We start from the raw sequence: 16,058 nt of genomic DNA on the forward strand, positions 1-16,058 counted from the left end.
ACAATAAGCAAGTATCTTCATTATAAACAGAAGGGATTCCCCTCCCCCAAAGAAATCCAATGTAATAAAACATTTTGAATACATGATATATGGGATTATGTAGATATTAACAGAAAATACAATGGAAAGAAAATTTTAAAATAGTATAAGTAAAAAACATACAATACCACTTTTGTGGTTTAAAAAAACCTAAATATTACTTTTAAATAACACAAAATTTCTAAGCATTGTATTTTTTTAAAGACAGGTAACATTCTCAAATCCTCTACTGACTAAATTCTAATCAAACTCCAGCAAAATTATAGTAATACTTTAATTTGACTGTCACCTCATGGCAGGATTTTTGGCCATCATAGAACTTTGAGCAACAAAACCAAAATACAATGCTTAAATATTTCAAGATAATATGCTCACCACTCATTGTGTCTCGACTATCCTCTCAAAAATTAGAGAAAACAGACTGAGGTGAGTTCTTAGAAAGAGGTGGTAGTGTGAGGCTCTGACCTGGTCCGACTGCATGCAGCTCTCTGTAGCTCCTGGATCAACTGGCCAGTACTTTCTGGCTCTCTACTGGCCGCCTGCAGCAAAGCTCTCCTAAACGTGTGCCGGCATTTCTTTTGACGGGATTCTGCCCGCTCCAGGCGGCAGAGGTGCTTATATTTCTGCTGAAAGTAAGTGCAAAGTTGGGTCACCCTGGAGCTCCTACTCTCTGTATCATCATCATCCGACCTAGAGAGTGCAGGGAGAGAAGCAGAAAACTTGATTACACGTTAGGCTCATTTGAAAAAGGGGAAAAGCCGATGAGGAAGGGGCGGGGGGGCTGGATGCACAGGGCTGAAACTTGTGGCATGTGAGCACACGTTTAACAAAATTAGAGGAAGAGAATTTCAGTAGAGCAGCTGAAAATAAGTACAGTGTTTTAACAGTAAGTGAGCAGTAGAGACAATCCAGTGCTCTAAGAAGCTTAACCTTCTTAGCTTGTCATAATTAGACACTCAACACATCAGTGTCTTCCAAATTTTAAGTGGCTAGGGATTTTGGGGAGGAAAAAAATTTCTTTACCTCTACTTACTAAAAAGTATGAGTAAATGACACGACGGTTATGAGGAAACACTCAGCATAATTTCATAAACAATAGGTCATACCAGAGATAGAGCAGTGAATTCCAGTGGAGCAATGAATACTATCTAAGAGCTGCTCTTTCAGATGTACTGGTTGTTAACTACCCTTTTTTTGCTAAGCACTTAAAAGAATTTTGATTATAGGGATCACAATCATTCTACAGTATTTTTTTAAACTACAGGAGATATGCTAAACAACATTTCATATAACAGGGAATTACACAGAGGCTTTTCTATCATTATGCTAATGTTGATTGACTGGTGGCCCCTGCTGGAGCACTACACTGAAAAGGATGCTGAGGGCACATTTAGGCTCAACAAGAAAGAGAGCTGTGGTTAGTTAGCAATGTCTACCACCAGGGAGGTTAAAAAGGTCACCTTTCTATAGAATAAATGTGATCTCATTATTTTTTACTGTTAGGAATAATGCACACAAGACTTGAAAACTGACCTGTGTTATTTTACCTTCCTTCTCTTATATCATAACATAAACAAACAGCACACATATGACACTACAGACGATATATTTATTATCTTACTAATATTCTTTTTTTTTTTTTTTTTTTTGTGGTACGCGGGCCTCTCACCATTGTGGTCCCTCCCGTTGCGGAGCACAGGATCCGGACGCGCAGGCTCAGCGGCCATGGCTCACAGGCCCAGCTGCTCCGCGGCATGTGGGATCTTCCCAGACCGGGGCACGAACCCGTGTCCCCTGCATCGGCTAGCGGACTCCCAACCACTGCGCCACCAGGGAAGCCCTCTTACTAATATTCTGTAAATCCTTTCTTGGTTTCTCTTCTTGAGTGGTATTACCTGTTTTTTCTTCAGAATAGCCCATCACAGGCTACTCTGTAAACTTCTGTTTAGTATATGTCTTAAGAGTCATGTGCTCTTCAGTATAGTTTCTACTACAGATACACCAATTGAAGGATCTCACTTCAACCTTTTCACCTATTAGACATTCAACATTTACTCTATGTCTATCATGCTTTGTGAAAAAGCTAGGAGCTTTTAAAAATTTCAGTTTCCCAAGACCTACCCTAGATATACTGAACCAGAATTTCCATGGGATGGGACACACGAATCTCTATTTTTTTTTTTTTTTTTTTTTGCGGTACACGGGCCCCTCACTGTTGTGGCCTCTCCCGTTGCGGAGCATAGGCTCCGGACACGCAGGCTCAGCAGCCATGGCCCATGGGCCCAGCCGCTCCGCGGCATGTGGGATCTTCCCGGACCAGGGCACGAACCTGTGTCCCCTGCATCGGCAGGCGGACTCTCAACCACTGCGCCACCAGGGAAGCCCACGAATCTCTATTTTAATTGTTCCCCAAAGTCCCACAGCAGGTCTCCATTTGGGAATTGTAGTAGAGCCAGTACATGCTGTTAGTATCTTTAATGTGAGGTAGAGAACAAGAAACATAGGAGAAGTACAGATAAAATGCTTTTAAAGTTCCCTAGAAAGACTGCTGGATGAAAGGCTTTTTGTAGAGGAGATGACAACAGAACTGAACCTTGAAAAAAGGGTAGAATTTGAAGATGAGCAAAGAAAGGTACCTCATAAGGATAAAGCAATATAAGCCAAGATACAGAGATGGACAGGATGGGGAACAGCAAGGACTGAGTAGCTTGGTTTGGCTAAGGCGTGGGGAATGCAGGGGAGTGCTGGTAGGTTAGGTAGACTTTCTAAAGCTAAAGGCCAGACTAAAGAGTTCAACCTTTGTTCCACAGGCAATGAAGAACCTTGTAGATTATTAGAAAATAGCTAACAATAACAGAGCTATGCATGAGAAAGATTACACTGTCAGCAGATAGAAATGGAGGAAGAGACAGAAGAGAACAGTGAGGAAATTATGATAAAACTCCAGGTAAGAAATAACAAGGACCCTACACCAGGGGGGCAGCAGCAGGACTGGAGAATATGAGAGGTAATCTGCATGTATAAGAGACTCTGGGGACTTCCCTGGTGGTCCGGTGGTTAAGAATCTGCCTTCCAATGCAAGGGACGCGGGTTCGACCCCTGGTCGGGGAACTAAGATCTCAGATGCTGTGGGGCAACTAAGCACATGCGCCACAGCTACTGAGCCAGCGTATTCTGGACCCCGCATGTTCCGGACCCCGCACAGTGTAACTAGAGAAGCCCACGTGCTACAACAAAAGATCCCATGTGCCACAACTAAGATCCCGTGTGCCACAATGAAGACCCGAAGTAACCAAATAACTGAAAAAAGAAAAAAGAGAGAGACAGACTTTGTCAACTGGGCAAGGAAGATGGAAGGGACAATAATCACCCAGCTGTTTCCATTGGCAAAGAGCAGGAAACAGGAGCAAGAGCAGATTTGGGGTAGGAAATAAATTCCATTTTAGACCTAGGTAATTTAAAGTACAGATGAGGGGCTTCCCTGGTGGCGCAGAGGTTAAGAATCCGCCTGCCAATGCAGGGGACATGGGTTCAAGCCCTGGTCTGGGAAGATCCCACATGCCATGGAGCAGCTAAGCCCGTGCACCACAACTACTGAGCCTGCGCTCTAGAGCCCGCAAGCCACAACTACTGAGCCCACGTGCCACAACTACTTAGCTCGCACGCCTAGAGCCCGTGCTCCACAACAAGAGAAGCCAACGCAATGAGAAACCCGTGCACCGCAACGAAGAGTAGCTCCCACTTGCTGCAACTAGAGAAAGCCTGGGCAGAGCAACAAAGACCCAACGCAGCCATAAATAAATAAATAAATTTATATTTTTTTTAAAGTACAGATGAGGCAACATAGGGAGTGGTGGAAAAACAGTTGGAAATTATAAACTTGGGCACGTTTAGAGAAGAGATACAGATTTCGGAGTCAACGGCTAACAACTGGGAGTGACTAAAAGTAAAAGGCCACAGAGATAATAGAAAGAACACAACACATAAGGGCCATTATCACAAAAGAATTTGGTAACTGGGTATGAAGGATAAGAAAGTCAATAGTGACTTTGAATCTGTATAACTAAGAGAATGGAAGTGCCATAACAGAAAGATGAAAGAAAAGAAACAGTAAGTCTTAAAGGGAAAATAAAGCTAGGGTGGAAAAGTCAACTGCCAACATTGTTATTTAAAAAGACTCTTATTACTGCAGAGAAAATGCAGATGAGTGTTTCTCAAGTTAACCATGGAAAGATTCACCTGGATGTTGCACATTACATCATGATAAAAGTTTTCAAAGCTTATTCATAACTTCCAAAATTATCTTGCTGTGGTCCAGTAACAAGCAGTTTGCAGACTAGCACAGATCCACAGACCATCCTTGGCACTGTCCTAAACTAGAAAATCTTCAAGATGCCTCCCACTTCTAAGATGCTAGACATAAATATTTCAAATCTGGTTGCTGAGGAAGAGTAGCAAATTAGGAAGAGAAAGGCCAGCTCCCATAATATACCAGCAGTGACAAGGGCTGGTACCTACAGCATTTCTCGATATGTGTTAAGTTTCCTTCTTTCTTTAACTTTTCTCATCTGGGTGAAATGGAGACATAGCTGGCTCACCTAACTCCCATGGTCAAGAGAAAGAAATGATACATGTGAAATCACAATATAAGTACAGGTATTATTATTAAGATGCTACTAATAGCTCCAAATAAATACAGAGCAGTAAATTCCAAACCTGATTTCGTAAAACTTCAGGCTTGTCTGTAATCTCAAGGCATGACATGAAATTTTCCAAATAAAAGTCCCTTTATTTTACTTTATTAAAACAACAAAAGAGCGAAAACTTCCCACGAAGAAAAGATTCATGACCAGATGGCTTCACTGGTGACTTATACAAAATGTTTAAAGAATTAGGGGACTTCCCTGGTGGTCCAGTGGTTAAGACTCTGAGCTTCCAATGCAGGGGCCATGGATTCAATCCCTGGTCGGGGAGCTAAGATCCCGCATGCCACGCATATAAATAAATAAATATTAAGAAAAGAAGGCATAGTCAGAGCTGAGGAAAAAAAATAAGGCATAGACAGTTACACCTCAATAAAAAATAAATTTTTTAAGTGACAGCAAAATAAAAACTTTTTCAGACTTTCAAAAGCTGAAAGAATTTATCACTGGAACACCTGCACTACAAGATATATTAAAGGAAACCTCTCATACAGAAGAAAATGACATCAGATGGCAATCTGGAACTACTCAAAGAATAAAGAGCTCTCTAGATATTGTAAAAACGTGGGGGATTATAACATGGGTAGAAGTAAAATGTATGACAACTATAGCACAAAGGATGGGAAAGGAGAAATAGAAGTACACTGTCATATGGTTCTTATACATGAAGTGGTATAACACTTAAAGATACACTAAGGCAATTAAGTATGTATACTGTAAACCCTAAAACAACCACTATAAAAATAAAACAGAGGAATGCAGCTAATAAGCCTGTATACTGTAAACCCTAAAGCAACCACTATAAAAATAAAACAGAGGAATGCAGCTAATAAGCCAAGAAAGGAGATAAAATGAAATCATAAAAAATAATCAAAAAAGAAAAACAGGGGGAAAAAGACAAGAACAAATAGGACAAATAGAAAACAAACAAAAGATGTTAGACTTAAATCCAATAATATCAATAATCACATTAGCGCTTCCCTGGTGGCGCAGTGGTTGAGAGTCCGCCTGCCGCTGCAGGGGACATGGGTTCATGCCCCGGTCCGGGAAGATCCCACATGCCGCGCAGCGGCTGGGCCCGCGAGCCATGGCCGCTGAGCCTGCGCGTCCGGAGCCTGTGCTCTGCAACGGGAGAGGCCACAGCAGTGAGAGGCCCGCGTACCAAAAAAAAAAAAAAAAAAATCACATTAAATTTAAATGGTCTAAATACCCCAAATAAAAAGTAGAGATTGTCAGAGTACATAAAAAAGCAAGACCTAACTATATGCGGCCAACAAGAAACCCACTTCAAATATAAAGACTAAAATAGGTTAAAAGTAAAAGGACTGAAAAAGATACCAAGTTAGCAGTAACCAAAAGAAAGCTGGAGTGGCTATACTAACATCACATAAGGTAAGATCTCAGAGCAAACACTATGACTGGGATAAAGAGCATCATTTTATAAAAATAAAAGGATCGGGCTTCCCTGGTGGCGCAGTGGTTGAGAGTCCGCCTGCCGATGCAGGGGACACGGGTTCGTGCCCCTATCCCGGAAGATCCCACATGCCGCGCAGCGGCTGGGCCCGCGAGCCATGGCCGCGGAGCCTGTGTGTCCGGAGCCTGTGCTCCGCAACGGGAGAGGCCACAGCAGTGAGAGGCCCGCGTACAGCAAAAAAAATAAAAAATAAAAAAATAAAAGGATCACTTCATCAAGAGAACAGAACAAGCTTGAATGTTTATGTATCAAATAACAGAACTACAAAATGTGTGAAGGAAAAAGTGAAAGAGCTCATACAAATCAATAGCAAAAAGGCAAAAAATCCAATTTTGCCAAAGAAGATATACAGATGGCTAATAGGTATATAAAAAGATGCTCACCATAGTTAATCATCATTAGAATGCAAATCAAAACCACAGTAAGATATCACCTCACACCTGTTGGAATGGCTACTACCAAAAAGAAATAAGTGTTGGTGAGGATGTGGAGAAAAGGGAATCCTTGTACACTGTTGGTGGGAATGTAAATTGGAGCAGTCACAATGGGAAACAGTATGGAGGGTCCTCAAAAAATTAAAAATAGAACAGAATTACCATATGATCCAGCAATCTCACTTCTGGGTAAACATAACCAAAGGAAATGAAATCACTGTCTCAAAGAGATATCAGCACCCCCAGGTTCACTGCATCATTATTCACAATAGCTAAGATGTGGAAGCAGCATAAGTGCCCACACACAGGTGAATGGATAAAGAAATTGTATGATATGTATAGAATGGAATATTATTCAGCCATTAAAAAAATGAAATGTTGCCATTCATGACATCATGGATGGACATCAGGGCATTATGCTAAATGAAATAAGTCAGAAATAGAAACAAATACCATATGTTCTTTCTTATATGTGGAATCTTTAACAAAACAAAACAGGGACTTCCCTGGTGGTCCAGTGGGTAAGACTCTGCGCTCCCAATGCAGGGGGCCCAGGTTCGATCCCTGGTCGGGGAATTAGATCCCGCATTCATGGTGCAACTAAGAAGCCCGCATGCTATAACTAAGATCCTGCATGCCAAAACTAAGACCCAGTGCAGCCAAAATAAACAAACAAAACAAAACAAACAAAAACCCCCATCAAGCTCATAGATACAGAGACTTAATTGGTGGTTGCCAGAGACAGGGGTAATGAGTAAGAATAATAGGTGAACTGTGTTTTGGGGGATTTTGTTTTATTTGTTTTTTAGTTTCAATAAATTTTTTAAAATTTATTTATTTTAATTTATTTATTTTTGGCTGCATTGGGTCTTCATTGCTGTGCACGGGCTTCCTCTAGTTGTGGAGAACGGAGGCTACTCATCGTTGCAGTGCACAGGCTTCTCATTGAGGTGGCTTCTCTTGTTACGGAGCACAGGCTCTAGGTGCACGGGCTTCAGTGGTTGTGGCACACAGGCTCAGTAGTTGTGGCTCACGGGCTCTAGAGCGCAGGCTCAGTAGTTGTGGCACATGGGCTTAGTTGCTCTGTGGCATATGGGATCTTCCCAGACCAGGGCTTGAACCCATGTCCCCTGCATTGGCAGGCAGATTCTTAACCACTGCACCACCAGGGAAGCCTAGTTTCAATAAACTGAATAATAAAAAAGATCCTGCTTAGTCTCTCATAGTAGAAATAAGACAGCAAAAGAAACTTTGTGAACAATGATACCAAGAGTCTTATTCAGGGGCTGATGGTCGTCCTGCTCTCCATCAACATTGCCTCACCCCATCTTCCACACCCAAGCATACATATGTTGTTTTTATTGGCTACAAAGCAAATGCGATAACATTAAGGGATAGTTTAAAAATAAAGAATGTAATTTTCAAAAAAAAAAAAAGTGAGAGAACTAAAAGGAGAAATAATCAAATCCACAAATAGAGACTTCAACACCCCTTTCCAGTAACTGACAGAACAAAATGAAAGAAAATCACCAAAGATGAAAAGAAAGAAAATTAAAGAAGACCTGAACATCACTATCAACCAATTTGACTTCATTGACATTTACAGAACACTGTAATCTAAATGTGGTCTCTGAACACAGTATAATTAAATTAGAAACCAATTCCTGATAAATCCCCAAATATGTGGAAACTAAATATCACTTCTAAATAACCCATAGATCAAAGAAGACATCAAAAGGGGTATTAGAGGGAATTCTCCGGTGGTCCAGTGGTTAGGACTCTACTCTCTCACTGCCAAGGGCCTGGGTTCAATCCCTATTCAGGGAACTAAGATCCCACAAGCCACGCAGCGTGGCCAAAACAGAAAAAGGCGGTGGGGGGGGTGGTAATTAGAAAATATTATGAATTGAATAAAAATGAAAACATGTCGTATCAAAATTTGTGGGATGCAGCTAAAACCAGCATTTAGAGGGAAATGTATAGCACCAAGCATCTATGTTAGAAAAAAAGAGGGACTTCCCTGGTGATGCAGTGGTTAAGAATCTGCCTGCCAATGCAGGGGACGTGGGTTCGATCCCCGGTCTAGGAAGATCCCACATGCTGTGGAGTAACTAAGCCCAAGAGCCACAACTGAGCCTATGTGCCGCAACTACTGAAGCCCACGCACTGCAACTACTGAAGTCCATGCGCCCAGAGCCCATGTTCCGCAACAAGAGAAGCTACTATAATGAGAAGTCCACGCACCACAACTAAGAGTAGCCCCCACTCGCCACAACTAGAGAAAACCCTCACACAGCAACCAAGACCCAACGCAGCCAAAAATAAAATTAAAATTAAAAAAAAGAAAACAAGAAATATCTCAGATTTAACTGATTTAAGCTATTACCTTAAAGACATCAAAAAAATTAAAGCCAAACAAAAGAAAACAAAGAGCAGAAAGCAATGAAATAAAAAAAAAGAAATTAAAAAAAAATCAATGAAACCAAAAGCTTTCTTCAAAAAGATTAAAATCTATTTGAAGCTATTTTTTTATATTTATTAATTTATTTTTTGGCTGTGTTGGGTCTTTGTTGCTGTGCGTGGGTTTTCTCTAGCTGTGGCGAGTGGGGGCTACTCTTCATTGCTGTGCGCGGGCTTCTCATTGCTGTGGCTTCTCTTGTTGCGGAGCACAGGCTCTAGGCACTCGGCTTCAATAGTTGTGGCTCAGCGGGCTCTAGAGCACAGGCTCAGTAGTTATGGTGCACGGGCTTAGTTACTCCGTGGCATGTGGGATATTCACAGACCAGGGTTTGAACCCATGTCCCCTGCATTGGCAGGCGGATTCTTAACCACTGCGCCACCAGGGAAATCCCTATTTGAAGCTATTTTAATTAAAACTTTGAAGTTATTTGCACAAGGACAAACAGGCCAATGGAAGAGATTAGAAAATGCACAGAAAGACACATATAAGTCAAGGCTTCCAATGCAATGAAAAATAAGTGTTCAATAAATAGTGTTGCTTAAATAGAGAAGCCATATGGAAAAAAAAAATCCTTGGCCCTAACTCACATCATATATAAAATATACAAAAATAAATTCCAGAAAGATTGTCAGTGAAACAATAAAGCTTCTAGAAGATAACATGAGAAAATAGCTTCATGATCCTGGGGTAAGCAGTGATTTCTTAAACAGGTCACAAATTAACCATAAAGGAAAAAACTAATAAACTGTACCCATTGAAATTAAGAACTTTATTCTATCAAAGACATCATTAGTAATGTGAAAAGGGAAGCAGTTACTGGCAGTACTTACTGTTCCTTAATACTACATTTAAGATACCAACTTATTTCTGCTACTGAGAGACCTAAGTAAAATCCTGAGAGCTCCACTTTGGCATATGCATCTACAACTAAACTAAGTAACCAAGGAACCTCTGCCAAAACAAGGCCAAATTTTATCCCAGCGGCCATGGCTCACGGGCCTAGCCGCTCCGCGGCATGTGGGATCCTCGCAGACCGGGGCACGAACCCGTGTCCCCTGCATCGGCAGGCAGAATCTCAACCACTGAGCCACCAGGGAAGCCCCCCAAATTTATTTAAGTACAATTTTGATTTAGGAAGAAAGCTCATGAAAAGGTTCTTCGGGGGGAATGTAGCGATCAGGCCACTGTGCCTTTTTTTCCCCAAAAACAATGAACTCACTGAGCAATTTCAAATGGCAAAACCTTGAGAAATTTCACATGGCAAAAACTTCTTGAAGATATAATGGACAGGCTAGGTAGGGCCAATTTTCTACAGCTCTCCATTTTCTATTACACTGAAGCACAACAAGAAGCTGGAATAAAGTAGTTCTATAGGTAGTCTAAAAAAAAAGGACAGAGGTTCCTGGCAGATGCAGATGTGCAGTTGCAGGCATAGAAGGGATGGTAAACCAACGCAATCCCAGTTTCACCCAAGGAGAAGAATGTAGTGCCCCATGCCTGAAGCATAATACTAGTTCAACAAGAATACGCTGAACAAGTGAATAAACAAATGAGTGAAGAGGAAAAGATTAAAGGGACAGCTGGGCAGGAAGTAAGGAAAATTGCTTGTAAAAAGGAGAAATATATACTGAAGGAAAAGAAGAACCAGGAAAGCAGAGTATCATGGTAAGTCAAAGAAGAAGCAAGTTAGCCAAACTGGTCAAGAAAGTAAAATGCTACAGAGATGAAGACAAAGATGATGGTCACAAGTCTATAACAGCAAAAGAAATATTCTGAGAACTGCACTAGAAGGCAGAAATGGAATATACATTGCTCCTAATCAAGGGCAAATACTCCCAATATCAATGTTCAGGTAATTTTCAGAATTAAAATAGGATTCTTACCTATCATTTATCATTTCCCATGAACCAGGTATTGTGCCGAGCATTTATTTATGTTACCTATTTATAGCATTTGGAAAATTAACCCAAAATATCCCAAGTCAAGCTAAGCTGATTTGAATATCAACCTTAGGAAGCACGGTTGATATTATCTATAATTTAGAAAGCTTAAGCTCAATTGTACTTCTATCTGAAAACAAGAAATGCTAATGGTGAGGAAACAGTCTTAAATGACATATAAAATGGAATCTCAGAGAGAGAAAAAATATATATACCATTTTCCAATACTAACTAGGAGACAGGGGAGACAGGGACAACTATACGGGATATAAAGCCCAAGAGTGGAAATGGAGGTATCAGGCTGTTATAGCTTAATGACACTGACCATTAATAAATCCAGCTAACTCTCCTTGCTCTAATTCCATGCCCAAATAAGCTTCTGACTATAATTTGCTTCCCATATAGTTTTGCTTAGTGAACATCTGTACCACTTAATGATGATACTTCCTACTAAAAACTGTCATTTTGGCTTATACATTAGCCTCTAGTGAATCAGCTCCCTAAGCCTAATCATTTCTGGGTGTACTAACAAATCACATTTTTAAGCCTACAAATTCAGCAGCCGGACCTTAGAATGTATATGCATACTATGATACTGTGAAATTCTAGGGGTCGGCCTGGGTGCAGATAGTCTCCCCTCTGTCTTGCTAACACCTATTCAAACCACAGTACTTAAACGAAAATAATAATTAGCTGAGTCTGTGAGTCATCTTTCAGCCCCACAGAGAAGGATCTACCTCAGTCCTGTCACACCGCACCAAGTATACCTATGATGTTGAGGCAATCCCCTGAAAGAGAACTAGTCTTCTTCTTACCACCGAAGGGGCTGGGCATTAACCTACAGCTTTCTGATAAGGTAGATATCGAGAACCTCTAACGAGATTATTTCAAAAAAATATTTTAACACAGAAATATTCAGCGCATTAGAAATATCAGAGAATGGATAGGGATTTCCCTGGTGGCACAGTGGTTAAGAGTCCGCCTGCCAATGCAGGGGACACAGGTTCGAGCCCTGGTCTGGGAAGATCCCACATGCCGTGGAGGAACTAAGCCCGTGCGCCAGAAATACTGAGCCTGTGCTCTAGAGCCCACGAGCCACAACTACTGAAGCCCTCACGCCACAACTACTGAAGCCCGTGCTCTGCAACAAGAGCCACCGCAATGAGAAGCCCACGCACCGCAAAGAAGAGTAGCCCTCAATCGCCACAACTAGAGAAAGTCCACACACAGCAAAGAAGACCCAACGCAGCCATAAATAAATAAATTTATCTTAAAAAATAAAATGAAATTAGCATATATAGGAAAAATCAATCTACTACAGTGGAAATTTAAGAATAAAAAGAAAAAGGAAGACTCACATGTGTCTTTCATATCTGAGGGTCTCTCGGATGGACCAGGCAACCTGGTATGGCGAGGCCTGCTCTGAGTCCTCCAGTTCTTCTCCACTCTCTTCAGACCAGTCCAACCCTAGGACGGAGGAGGGGATGTTGCAAGTTAGAAAAAATTAACATTTATTTAAAATTTAGATAAAAAGCTACCTGAAATACATAACCCGACACCTATAGCAAGTACTATCATAGTGTGAATAAATCCCTCCTGATGAGTTTCAGCCCTGTTCTGGCAAAGGTATTAATAATGAATGTATGACATGCACTCGCATTTAAAATAATGACAGTACAACAAAAAGGCTATATTCCATGGATGAACTTCTTTCGTCAGATGCTTCACAAATGGAGTAGAAACAACACAAAGCAAAGAGAGAGTTCAAGTCAAAAAAAGGGGTAGAATTTCTTCAGTATCAAAACGTTATACACTAAAATAATGTCGAAAAACATAAAACATATTCAAGACGACAGGAAAAGAAGCCTAATGCATGTTCAGGCAAGAAAAATCAAAAGGTGCCAGTGGACTCATGCTATACATCAACAAAGAAGGGGCCTAGAATATATTGTGAAAGGCAGGCACACTCCATCTCCTTTTCCCAACAACATCTCTGGAGGAAAGGACACCATCCACTGGGCAGGGCCATTCCCAGGCTCTTGCCCCCTACCGGAAGAGGGAAGGGCAGGATGGCAATGTTCTATTTCTAGTATCACTTGGGGTTTCTTTCAGTTCTTTTAAACAAGAGCTGTCACATTTTGAGCTCCATTTGGAAAACAAGGTTAGAGGGAAAAGTAGAGAAATACAGTAAAATAATGCTTATTTATTTTGTTAAATCCTATTATTTTTAATGACTGGATAATTGTTAGCTTCCAACATACAGGTTTTGCCTTTTTTTTTTTCTTTTTTCTTTTTTTTTTTTTTTGGCCACACAGCAGAGTATGCGTGATCCCAGTTCCCCGACTAGGGATCGAACCTGTGCCCCCTGCAGTGGAAGCACAGCATCTTAACCAACTGACCGCTAGGGAAGTCCCAAAGGTTTTGTCTTTTTAATTTTGTATCTTGAAGAAGTCTTAAATACTGATGTTGCATAGCCTAAAATACAACAGTGTGTGGACTACATAACCTTAATAAACTCATACCACTATGAAACTTTAATTAGATACCTTGATGACTAGTATTCTATGTCTTCCTTCTTGAGACCCTCAAAAAATCAAAAGACCATCTTCATTAGGCACAGTTAGTTAAAAAGGACCTCACAGATTTCTTCCATAATTTAAATGAGTTTACATGTGCCAAATTGGGAAATTAAGAAAAGGTTAATTGAAATGCAAATTATAAATGCTTAAAATTAAATATTGCCATTGGCATAAAGTAATGCCAAATCTAGTTCCAAGATGACTATTCAAAATGTCAGGTCATCTTAAAAAGTAAGTTACTTTCTGTAACTAAAATAATTAGTAGTTTGTTAAAGAGTAAATCAAAAAAATAAAAAACAAGTAAGTGACCCCATCATCACCTTCAGGATGTTGAAAGGTGAGATCTTTCAAACAGAAAGTGACACTCAAGGCACCTTTAAAAATTGGAACATGAGGGCTTCCCTGGTGGCGCAGTGGTTGAGAGTCCGCCTGCCGATGCAGGGAACATGGGTTCGTGCCCCGGTCCGGGAGGATCCCACATGCCGCGGAGTGGCTCGGCCTGTGAGCCATGGCCACTGAGCCTGCACATCCGGAGCCTGTGCTCCGTAACGGGAGAGGCCACAACAGTGAGAGGCCCGTGTACCGCAAAAAAAAAAAAATTAGAACATGAGTTGTTATCTTTTATATTATCTGTAGAAGTCATAATAATGTCTACTAAGATACCCATGCTTTCTCTGAAAAAGTCAAGATCTAAGTCATAAGAAGTAAGATGGAAGTGTTTCTCCTGTTGTAAAATTAACTGTCCAATAAAGCAAACCTTTGATCTTGGCTTCATTATCACTAGTTTCAACGTAACTAATTGAGATAACCAGCCCAAACAGGACTGTAGAAGCCAATTAAATACTGCGTTTTTCTTTAAGTATTCTTTGCTGACATGAATGCAGAGTACACTTGGTTATAATAGTGCACTGTAATTTCTGGTTTCTCCAAAATAAACTGTTTTAAAAATTTGGGTCCCTCATATGCTTGAATTTTTAAAAAATAAAAAGACAATACTTTTCTATGAGTTTTAGTTCTGTTCAAAATGACTGAAAGTCAGCCCTCAACAAAACATAAAATTTCATAGTTTCAAAAGCTAAAATATTATCAGCATCTAGAAATAAACAGAAATATAAATAAAAATTTAGCAGATGATATGGGTAAAAGGTAGAAAAAAGGCAAACATTTGGAAAGAAAAGTTAGATCTCTGCCTCAAAACTAATGCCTAATGAGTTCCAAACAGATGACTAAAATAATAAAAGGGCTAAAAGAAAATATAAGTGAACATATTTATATACTCTTGGAATGAAGAGAGCCTAAACAAGAGGAGAAAGAAAACCTGATTCAAAAGGAAGAAATCTTTAAAAAGAGAGAGAGAATACATAAAAAAATGTAAACTCTAAATTCCAAAACCTTTATAATAGATACTAAAAGCAAGTAACAAATGGGAGTGAGGAGAGGTTTTGCAACAAACATTAAATATGTATAAAAAGCTCTTACACCTATCAATACGAAAGAGGAATGCTTAAATAAAAATGGATGAAAAAACTGACAAGATAAAATAGGAAATACATATGTCCAAAAAAAGCAGTATGAACCAATATTCAAAACTACATTACTAATCTAAAAGATCAGTCCTTACTCAAAGTATGGCTCACAGATCCCCAGGGGTCCCTGAAACCCTTTTTAGGGAGATGTTTAGGTCAACACCATCTTCAAAACAATACTAAAATGTTATTTGCCTTTTCTACCGTGTTGACATTTGCACTGATGGTAAAAACAACAAAAAAAACCCATGGTGGGTGAAACTGCTGATGCCTTAGTGTGAATCAAGGCAGGGGCATAAAACTGTACTAGTTGTCAATATATATTCCATACCATGACTTGCAATTAAATGAAAACAAGTATACAAAAAACAATTTAAGACCATCCTTGATAAAGCACTCATTTATTAAAGACTGTTTATTTGATTAAATCTTGATTCTTGTGTATATGTCTTTATGATGCTTTTTGTGATAAAATGTGAGGTATATATAAAGCACCTCTACTGCATCCGAAGAAAGTACAGCAGCTGTCTTTAGAAAAAGCACTTTGTAGGACTCTTAGTTGTGACCTGAACTAGCTGCTTTTCCCTCACTCAACACCAATTTTATTTGAAAGAGTGACTGACAGACAAACTATTGGCTATCTGGCAGTCATTTTTTCTAAAATGAACACAGTGAAACCATCACCCCAAGGAAAACAATAAACAGTATTTATTGCCAATGGTAACATTCAAATGTTCACTTGAAAGCTCAGTTTTGGGGGAAAACTTGAATTTATCACTGACAGTATGACAAATACCTAAGAGTTGGACTTCTCCGAAAAGACTGGTGTTAATATTAATGAAAGCAATCTAAAATTTTTGTATAATGAAATGTGTCAACATTTGGGATATCTGTGTAACTCA

General features: G+C 40.0%; 1 protein-coding gene across 2 annotated transcripts in view; it reads right to left on the bottom strand.

Annotated features, from left to right (window-relative positions):
- The window catches only part of INO80D (INO80 complex subunit D), a 75,190-nt gene that overhangs the window by 29,916 nt on the left and 29,216 nt on the right, over positions 1-16,058 (bottom strand). For both annotated transcript variants that reach the window (XM_081243078.1, XM_081243077.1), the window contains exons 5-6: positions 12,410-12,518; positions 505-729 (exon numbers count right to left, since the gene is read on the bottom strand). In XM_081243078.1, coding sequence (XP_081099204.1) covers positions 505-729; positions 12,410-12,518 — 334 coding nt within the window. The remainder of the gene's footprint in view (positions 1-504; positions 730-12,409; positions 12,519-16,058) is intronic.

Source organism: Mesoplodon bidens, assembly GCF_964165515.1.
Source record: "Mesoplodon bidens genome assembly, chromosome: 8".
NCBI classification, from domain to species: Eukaryota; Metazoa; Chordata; class Mammalia; order Artiodactyla; family Ziphiidae; genus Mesoplodon; species Mesoplodon bidens.